At 47.3% G+C, this 10,900-nt stretch overlaps 1 protein-coding gene across 1 annotated transcript; it reads left to right on the top strand.

Annotated features, from left to right (window-relative positions):
• Nucleotides 1-1,382: 1,382 nt before the first annotated feature.
• On the top strand, nt 1,383-3,407 carry EV420DRAFT_1280777 (metalloprotease; the record flags this gene model as incomplete). Its single annotated transcript, XM_060468219.1, has 10 exons — nt 1,383-1,505; nt 1,560-1,647; nt 1,701-1,945; nt 1,994-2,106; nt 2,138-2,467; nt 2,522-2,697; nt 2,752-2,773; nt 2,829-2,986; nt 3,034-3,201; nt 3,256-3,407. The coding sequence occupies 10 exons, from the start codon at nt 1,383-1,385 to the stop codon at nt 3,405-3,407; spliced, it is 1,575 nt and encodes a 524-aa protein (XP_060322558.1).
• Between the last annotated feature and the right edge of the window lie 7,493 nt (nt 3,408-10,900).

Raw genomic sequence — 10,900 nt, forward strand, 5'->3', positions numbered from 1 at the left:
TAGTAATGATGAATTCACAGATCTTCATCGCCAGAACCTCATCATTGTCGACAACCGCCTCTACTCACATCAAATTCTTCGTATCAATTATACTACCTACGATGCTCGTCGAAATCAAGATTCTATCAACCCTCGTACTCATTCCGATATTATGGCCCTTTCTCCTTCTACGCAGACTGATTTGGATAGCGATAACAATTCTCATCCTTATCTATATGCCAGAGTTATCGGTATCTTTCATGCGACGGTCCGTCATGTTGGCCTGCAGTCCGTTGATCGCACCGCAAAGAACCTTCAGTTTCTATGGGTCCGATGGTATGCATTTGATAGGAGCATCCCTTCTGGGTTTAGGGCAAAGCGCTTGCCATGCATTGGTTTTCTCCCAGGTGATGATCCTCAGGCGTTTGGGTTTGTAGATCCTAATGATGTTCTTCGTGCATCACATATTATGCCTGCCTATGTCTATGGTCAAACGTCGGACATCCTTCCACCCTCAATTTGTAGGAGATTCAATGAGAATGACATGGATTGGGCACGCTATTATGTGGATATGTAAGTCCATCCTCGAATTCTATCATTCTGTATCTATGATCTGACTGGAAATCGGAGAGTAGATTTGCTGATCGTGACATGTTCATGCGGTATTGCGGCAATGGCGTCGGCCACAGCAATACACGAGAGTATACACGGGGATTGTGGGAAGAGCTTCTCGATGCTTTGGGGATCACTACATCGGAGAATACTTCTGAAGTCGCTGAATCGGATGCTGAAGAAGAAGAGGATGACGCTGAACCTGGCGCCAATACTTCGGAATTGGGTCATGCGCCAGCAGACTTAGCAGACTCGGATACCTCTGATGCTGAAATCGATGGTAGCATTGAGGATGAAGACAGTGATAGCTCATGGCATTCAGATGACTATGTCGAGCTAAATGAGCCTGAAGAAGACGACGAGTTTGATGATGATGGGCTTTTCGGATATTCCGCTCTGTAATTCTTACTAGACTGAAATTAAATTAACATAATTATAATTGATAAGGCTGATGCGATACAATTTGAGAGCCATTGACTGACTACTTCGGATCTCTTCTGGTTCAGGCCTCTTCTATGTAGGTCTATCTCCCCTCGAGTAGACCACACAGATCCTATCGAGGTCTGGAGTATTCTGATCAGACCAGCCCTGATCTGATCGTATCAGACAGGGCACTTCAGATCATTGTTGGCTGGTACCGCTGCCCAGATAAGGCCGACCTGGACCAGAACACATGGCTGAGGTTTTGGTGATGGTAATAAATTAATGATATCCTTCTGCTCATCATCTCATATGTTTCTTTGTAGACTTACGGAGGGGGAAAATCCATCTCGTCGTTTACTAGCAGTGATATGAATACATCCGTGGTCTCCTTCATTGCATCGGAACTGAATGTCGATTCCTCTACGGTCATGTACAGGGCTGGTCACACTTCTGAGAACAATATAAGTTACGCATATGCGAAGCAGTATCATGTACGTCTTTTCTTTCCCAATTACTCCGAAGATAACCTGATTTTCTGTGCCCAGGATGGCATTCCGTTCGCCAACGCTGTTGCCAATGTCGCTTTCAAAAAGGGCAACGCCGTTTCATTCGGGTCGTCATTCGTAGATACATGTAAGTGATGTCTTGCACCTATACATCTCTGTTGTATTAAGGATATCGGGTAGCGAACATCGCTTCCTCTCAGCCTTCTATAGAGCTAGATTCGATCATCAGCAAAGTCGAGGATGCGTTCTCTGCCACCTACAGCGGCATCAACTCCCTCGAATATTTAGCCCTCGCAGACGGATCCGTCGCCCTTACTCATGTAGTCCAAGTCCTGAACGTCGACGCCCACACAGCCTATGAAGCATTTGTCGACGCCCATTCAGGAGACATAATCGGTCTCACCGACTTTTCTGCCCAGGCTACGGTAATCTCAATTCTCTCATCACTTTCACGTTTTTCTAAATCAGCCTAGTATACGGTCGTACCAATAAACAGGACATCTGTCGCAGAAGGCGAGCTAACTCTTGTTAACCCTGAGGACTCAACATCTTCTCCTCAAGGCTGGGTACAGAATGGAGAAACCGCGTAAGTAAATATATATATTCGCATGGTGAAGCCCATTGATGCTTCGCAGGGGAAACAATGCCATCTCCTTCCAGGGAGTTTTGCTTACTACAACGAAGCAGTCCTCGAACAACACATTCAACTACCCATACAATACAGCCGTCGGCCCTCTAATCGGCGGAAACATCGACGCTGCTCGCACCAACGCTTTCTACGTCGTCAACAAAGTCCACGACTTTGCGTACAAGTACGGATTCACCGAGGCTACTTATAATTTCCAGCAGGACAATTTTGGTAAAGGAGGACAGAGCGGGGACCGTGTGCAGGTGTCTGTACAAGACGTTGGTGAGCTCAATAATGCGGAGTTTATTGCCCTTCCCGAGTAGGCTGTTCACTCAATCTGCGCTGTATCGTGAGCTGATATGTATGTTTTAAGTGGTCAGCCCGGTTCCTGCCGCCTAGGTATCTGGGACTCTACAATTCCCAATCGTGATGCAGACTTGCAGAACGATATAATTGTTCATGAAATTACTCATGGGATTAGTAATCGCTTGACTGGGGGCGGCACGGTTAGGTGCTTGCAGACAACAGAATCTCAAGGGTTAGGCGAAGGTATACATTTACGAGTTTATTTTAATGATGTTGATTTGCTGATGTGGTTTTCAGGATGGTCGGACGCGATGGCAGAGTATGACAGTTTGCTTCTCTTTCACCATCATCGGGAGGCTGATGCACGACCACAGGTGGACTCAACAGAAGAACGGCACTATTTCTGACTATGCTCTTGCGGCTTGGGTATCAAACGATCCTGATGGAATCCGCCACTATCCCTACTCCACGGATCCCAGAGTGAACCCACTCCGGTATTCTTCCCTTCCTAGGGTAGCCTACTCCGTTCACTGTAAGCGTGCTCATTACTGTGTTGGTCACCCATTCACTGGTCCTCAGATATCGGCGAGGTATGGGCCAACATGTTACATAATGTATATGCGGCCCTAGTCCAAGCCCACGGATGGTCATCGACAGCCATGGATGATGCAACTGGCCCCGAAGGAAATATAGTTTTCCTTCACCTCTTCATGGACGCGTTACAACTCCAGCCCTGCAACCCTACATGTAAGTGCACCAAGATCTCGCATGTTTTATCGGCATCTGACTAAGTACTTGTAGTCGTGGACGCCCGAGCTGCGTGGATCCAAGCTGATGCGCTCCGTTATGACGGAGATAACAATTGCATTCTCTGGAACGCGTTCGCGAGTCGCGGTTTGGGAATGTCGGCGGCAGACTACGTGGACGATTCTACGGTTCCCGCTGGTTGTTAAACACGAGGACTGATAAAGGTCGTCGTACTCAGGCTAGGAATGAATAGTTAGCCACTTTGAATTTGGCGCAATATGTGTAGCCTATATGAAAATTGTCTAATATCATGATCTTGTCCTATTACAATCTCGGTAGTGGGGGATAAGTCCTACAACAGTCCCATATGTCGGCTGTCACTGCAATTTATAGTAGCCAAAGCATCTGTAGTACATTCCTTGACGGATTTTACTGTTCAAAGATGGCAGGAAAAGGCGGTCTACTTTGCTCGCAATATCAACCCCTCACTCTCGAGCCGGAGTCTCGATTCATTTCTTCGCGTCATTTCCTTCACAAGTGCCCGCCGCGTGCCGGGGCGTGTATGACCTTGCTGATCCTGTACAATCTGCCTACCCTTTTACACAATTCGTTATGCACTTGATAAAAAAACCCTCACTTTCCGAATTGTTCATGCTCGGATGTATGAGGAGGAGGCGTAGAGGTCAACAGATTTACCTAGAAAATATCACCAGATCGCAAAAAGCTCGTTCGGCGTCGAAGCCCCCGCCAGCTCGCATTTTTCCCGAATGTGAATATTTTTCATAGCCCCATGAAGTGAGACCCATAACACAAAGTACTTCATTCATTGCTTGTGGAGTGATGATAAAACCTATATCAACTTATTACAACGACAGGCAGTCTCCGGGAGTGATCATAGCAGTCCGTAGTTTGCGTGAGTGATTCTGTGTTGACCCAGCTTCCACTGTCAAGTGGACGATGACTATGTTCATGGGAGGAGAACGAAGAGGAGAAACAAACTTGGGAGGGTGAGAGCAGTTTTGTTGAGGAGGGGGCAACGGCTGACCATAGAACCCTTCGAGGTATTCAACCGATGGCCCATCAGGGTGTGTACAGAACCTATGGCGGGTCAGCTGAGATTGCCATTGAAGAACGATTCCTCACCACAAAAGGCGAATACGCAAAGGCCCCATCCGCTCACCCGTTCAATGATAATCATGCGCAAACTTGCCTCAGCCTGAATGGAATATATCGATGGCAGCTTCGAGCTTCGAGCTTCATCGGAGCCATGGATAGCAGATGGGCGAGCTCATTCCCACGCAGGTTTATGAGAAAGGTGGTGCAGGCGATCACACCGAGCTCCGGTCCTGGTCATCCTTGGCTATTCCCTCTGTCAGAAAAGAATTCAATTGTCACTCTAAATCATCTTTTCCAGCATTTTCCCCCCCCTGGACGGGCTCCTTCAGCGCCTCAAATATCACGTTATGGTCGTTTTTCACAAACTTGCATCGATCCTTGCATTTCTGGCAGATATACGTGATAATGATCTTGTTGGGCATGATTTTCTCGTGTATCGAGCGGGGGAAACTCAAAGGGAGATTCTTCCTCGGCAAGCGTCCGTAAACGAAGTGAGAAAGCGTGCTTGTTGGTGTGCTCGGACAGTGATGGGTAGTACTAATCTTCGGGAATGAAACAAACTATAAAATGTGACGCATCAGCCAAGTAAAAACACGGGGAAGGTAACTCACGATCCAATTTTTAAAGAATCCTCGTGTATGCTAACTATCGTGCTGATAACAACAACTGTGTTAGCGATGCTCTCGCAGCGTGGAAATATTAAGGAAAGTAAATCGATACGATAAAAATCCGAGGGGCAGGACAAAGTCAGCGAATCCGAATGGAGGACCATCGTGATAGCGGTGATCAGTGTTTGGCGCAGCAGGGGCCGGGGGCAGTCTGTCTTGTTGTTCATGCGATGTACACAGTCAGTTCGACAGGAGGGGTACATTGTTGAGAATTAAAACATACCGGTGGTTGGTACATATCCCGAGGAAAATAATTGCTGTACACGACCGTCGGACCAAGTTATGAGCTCAATGGAGTCGATACGGGAAGCATCGGCCGATCCGGTCCGATGAGAAATCGCGTCGATGGCGTGGGAACTTGTGATTTTCTTTTCTGTCACCCACTTCCTTCACGTCGATAATCTGATTATCCCCCATTTTGCGCCCGTGGCCCGTATTCCATGCTGGCGCTACCATCAAGATGAAATTGTAAGGGTGACAGCTTGCTTCAAAGACATCTACACTCCCTCTGAATCCTTGATGGATGAGCAAGGCAGCAGACCGAAGCTGAGCGCTGAGCAGTGAGCGCAAGCGGAGTTGCTTTACCGAGTAGCTTCATCTTGATCGATATTATGCCAATGGGTACGTTAAGTAGTGACTGACGACTTGTCATCGTTTTGACCTCGTTAACAGACGTGCGGATAAACCTATCTCGCACTCCTATTGGACATTGCCATGACTTGATTATGCTCAATGACGCCTGCAGCCTTCTTACCTTGTTCGGTCCGTACTCACCATCAACATCCAGTATCATGCGATTGCTGATTGCGCTTGGTAGTGCTACCCGTGCCATAAAGCCAGATATACGTAGAGAGATAAGTGCATGGCGGAGTCGAGCAAGAAGCACCACCGATTGTCGTCGCGAAAGAGATTCATCAGTCATCTTGATCGTGGGCCGGAAGGATGTCGGAGATTTGGTCAGGGTGCTGGACGCTACCACTTTATGGTGCTTTAGACGGCATGGATATATATCGAGTAAGTCCTACCCTGTTCTTATCCTTGGATCACTCCTAATTTTTCTCTCTGATTCTCTTTCGCCAGGTATACAACGTTCATCGTTGTCATCTACGAGCGCTAGTCCATATTATCTTGGCTACTGGGTACTGAGCGCCGACACCTTAGCGACAGCCTCAAACGAAGGAGTGAGAGTAGGGAGCTCCCAAAGCACAGTCCGCAATGCGAAACCCTATCCACAGAACCAAAAGATGTGGTAAATCATCGTTCGCCTTTCCGACATCCGTAAGTTCCCATTCATCTGTTGCTGGAGCTCTCGGTGAGTCATCATGATTACAACCTTCAGTTATCTTATCAGATTCTACAGCACCTTTTCCTGGATTCCACATCGCTGTGAATTAGGAACCGCTTCCGCGTTGCCACATACAGCACAAGTCCTTCTCACCACCAACCACCATGCCTGCACTCAACGCCTGTCTCAAAGTCGCCAATGTTGCTGAAGCTTCCGGTGTGCCATATGTCGGGAACGTGGCAAAGGTAGCCGTATTCGTCTTCGAGCTCCTCGAGGTTCGTGCAACTATCCTGTGCCGGATGGTCAGTCTTACTTATTCTATTCCTCGTAGCAAAAGGGAAAGAACAAGAATAACGTCAAGGAGCTCTGTGAGAGCATCGCAAACACGATCGTCGTCATCGATACCTTCGTTCGTATGCACGGAGAGCCAGGAGCTTCGCATTTTAAGGACGTTTGTGGGGAGATGGAAGTGTGGGTGCCATTTTGCTAACCATCACGCCTCAACAACTAATCATATATCTGACTACAGGTATCTCGAAAGCATGGCTCAAGAATTGAAGGATATCAAGCACAAACACCGTGGCATTAAAGGCGTCTTTAACGTTAACAAGTTCCGAGACGCTATCCAGGCTTACAGGAGGCGCGTCGACGATCTGAAGACGGACTTTATCGTAAGTCTTCCTCTTTCAGATTATTCGTGCCATAGCTCACATTGTGGTGTAGATGCATTCAGTGGGTGACTGCCGTCTGGAGGTCACGCAAATGCACAGCTTGTTGAAGGAAGCTATGGCTGAGGCTGTGGTGGGTCATCCGGAGGAGTTAGTTTTCCGGATCCCGAAGAAGCCTGTTGCAATCACCGCCTTTTTTTTTTTTACGTTGATCTAAGGTACGTAGTCAAGTTACCGCCAAAAAAGCTTTTCGAAGTCACTGCCTTTTTTTTAACTCTGATGGAAGGTGCTTCCTGAGCGCGCGGCGAATATCATCAATGTCTACGGTTCCCATCATGATTTAATTTATTCTCACAAATACATAAACGTCTTAAATGTACTTTGTTCCTAATAGACGAAAAGCCGTGGAAGCCTCTGTATTTGGCGCGTACTTGCTTATACCACATCTATGTTCTACCACCGAACGTCCTAGCTTCAGCTGAGGATACTCTTTACTTCCTTTCGTGGCTTTCCTGGCAAGTTGAATTGCTGCCAGCTGATGTATTTTCGACTTTTGAATGATTCCAGATGTACCAACTTACGGTCGCTTGATCAGAGGAAGGTAGCTATCACGTTCTAAGCATTAGTACAGGCATCTGTCATTAACTGAAAGATTCGACTGAAACACGAGTAGAGAGGATCTTTTCCGCCTGTTCTGCCAGTAAAGTACAACTATTTTGCAATGGCAATATAGATTTATTTCCACCATGTCTTTCACCATGATTTACGAACAGAAAATCTCGATTTGTTTCTGAGTTATTTATATATGAATGACAGATTCGGATGCATCACTTTACTTCTCATTACGACCTTTCCCCCTGTACTCAGTTATTCGAGTCTCATTCCTGTTGTAGTCAGTCATCTACACCTTGGTTAGATTTCAGAACTTGAATGGCTCAGGTAGAGGCTAGGCCAAAGCAAGGTGGAATAAATGTTAGATTTCTTTCTGTCTCATCCTATAACTCCGTTTCGTGCGGATATATTATGTGCTCCACCGCTTCTGCCATGTCAAGGATACTAGTGGCACTCTGCGACTCAGAATCCACCTAAAATGAACTGCGGGTGGAAGTATGCTTCGAACAATCATTCATAATCCTTCCCATGATACGTCCTTCTCCCGCATGTCGACCATCAGGTCGTGCTGTAGGCGATTGATCTCAATGAGTTCAAAGATGCTGTTGCTCATTATGTGGATCTTCAGCATACTAGCGAGTTAGGCGAACATGTAAAGCGGAAAGTAAACGTACCAAGGTGTCTGTCTCGGAGATATTCACCCGCCTTCTGCAATCTTGGATAGTCTCTCCAAACTCTTTGACATTGGGCAATGCTGTCTGTTCCGCCCTGCTGCTGTTTCTCGGTGCCTTTCAAGTCTCGGATTATGCCGGTGCGATGCTTATCGTTTGATCATTGGCTGTCAGTTGCTGTCCCAGGTTCTTCCCATCTACCAGATGTTTCCTGCACAGCTTGCTTGCGGTTGATCTCAGCGGGCATCAGCACGTTGTCTCCCGTTCTTTGGATCTACAGCACATTAGCGCGTCAGCAAGTAAGAGTGGGATCAAGTATTTGATGCGACTACTTGGCATAGAGGTCGAGGAAAATCGGATGGGCAGCGAAAACCAGGCACAGCAGGGCAATGTAGAATATTGTGAAGGCAATGGAAATCAACGGGAGAATATAATCCCGACGAGTGGACCAATACGTGAAGCCGACACATAGTAGTGCATGGTATACGACAGTGGAATTTGGTGCGATAGTCGATCAGGGTGAGCTATCGCCAAAAGATGAAACTCTATAGTATCATCTAATGATGATCAGTGATGTGCCTTATATAAAATTAGAATACAGTACACGACAACGTCTATCAGTGCTTACTACTATCCAGTGGTATCCACTACTATACATCAATGATAGGCAAATATTCGATGCATCAGCGATGGGCGCTCATCTACAAAAAAAACACAGCATATAATCATGATCTGAATGGTCACTGATCCTTCTTTCGATCCTGTTTCCTGCACAGCTAGCTTGTAATTGATCTCAGTGAGCATCAACATGATGTCTCCCGTTGTGTGGATCTACAGCACGTCGGCAGGTCAGATCATCAAATTCGCAATGTCGAAAACATGCATACCAAAAAGTCCGTCTTCAAGTCATCGACGCGCCTCTTGTAACCTTTGATCTTATCTTGGATCTTGTTAACATTAAAGAGGCCTTTGATTCCGCGGTGTTTGCTCTGCACGTCTTGCAGATCGTGGGACATGCCAGAGAGATATCTGGTGGGTGAATATTAGCTGTTAGGAAATAACAGCATATGAGAGCGGTGACTGACTCTATCATCTCTGAACAAATGCCCTTGAAATATGCGGCACCTCGCTCGCCATGCGTAGCGACAAGTGTTTCGATAACGGCAACTGTATTGTTGACACTCTCGCAGAGCTCCTTCACGTCTTCTCTATTCTTTCCTTTTTTCTATGAACGGCATAGCAGAGTCAGGGGCCAAAAATCGAAGAACAAAGGTGATACACGTACCTCAAGTAACTCTATGACGGCTACAGTAAGCTTGGCAAGCTTCTCGACATATGGTATACCGGAAGCTTCGACGATGCTGGCGACTTGGAGGGAGGCGTTGAGAGCGGACATGATGGTGGTTGTTTAGAAATGTACGTGCTGTAAAACTGAGCGTCTAGCATGAGAGCGATGTACAGAAGTGCTGTAAATGAGGTAAAGACCTCGATCCCCTATATTTGCGGGCCGGGTCCCGGCAGATGGCGGCGGTAGCATACGTCATTTCTTTCTCTGTCACTGCCCGCAGCTTTGGACGGTTACATACGGCATTTTCACTTCTCAACCTTTGGTTTTTACATCGATGTCATGTCGTTAGGTCTCAGCAGGCGCGACGGTCGCTACCATCGTCCCTCCGAAATCTCAGAGCAGAACGAAGCTGAGCAACAAGCGTGAGCGGAGTCGCTTTACCGAGTACCTTGAGCTGAACTGGCATGATGGTATTCAGTAACGAAATCTCGAAGCTGGGTTGATTAATCAATGACGACAGCCCTGGTATCCGCAAACGGGGCCAATTATCAGTAGAGACATCGTGCAAGAAACACCGCACTAGGCTTGTCGTTACCCAGTTGCTTCACGTTTTCCAATGCCCCCCTAAAGGAAAACTTTCACCATCGGAAGAGAAAGTGCGAAGTCGTTGACATGGCTGTGGAGTGCAAGGCGGACCGCCGGACATCCGCTGGGATGATAGACGATATCACTATGGCGCTTTGCATACATATGTGTCGAATAAGAGTCTCCTTATCCTCAGTCTTTACTGCCTACCTCTTCTTTTCCTAGGCTTCCCATCAGCAGGCGTACATCTATGATTGTCGTAGATATCAATCGGTGGGCTCGTACATTTTGTCAGGGCAGATATACCTCGTCAGTGTCGCACTCGTATTCCAAATCTGTCAGGGAATTTGTAGCGCGATATTCATCTTTTGAAGTCGCCGTATGGAGGGAGAAAAACGAGATAAAGCTCAAAGACGGTCAGTGGTGGTAGATGTCCATGCGCACAACGCCCACACCCGTCTGCGCAAGCATGTACACGCATCCTCCATCCTCATAGTCTCCAGACCATGCTCTCCAGATGACGATACATCGCCTCGAGCCAAAATTCCCCTAATTATACGGCCCGGATTGACTTTAACATTCGTTTCTTGAGGTAGCCGTTTGAGGGAGGAGTCTCTTAGAGGGAAGAGAAGAGGCATGTCTGCGGAAGGGTGAGTGGATGCGGATGCGCAGGGAGGACTTACCCTCGCTCCCCTAGTGCATCTCCTGCTCTGTCCGGCCTGCCTCCCTCCCGCAAAGCCTTCCTCCCACTACCGCCAGACTCGAGACCTTGCTCGTCGGACGACGATAAGTCGTCTCCAAGCAAA

This window comes from Desarmillaria tabescens (genome assembly GCF_030435595.1).
Source record: "Desarmillaria tabescens strain CCBAS 213 chromosome Unknown EV420scaffold_114, whole genome shotgun sequence".
Lineage (NCBI taxonomy): Eukaryota > Fungi > Basidiomycota > Agaricomycetes > Agaricales > Physalacriaceae > Desarmillaria > Desarmillaria tabescens.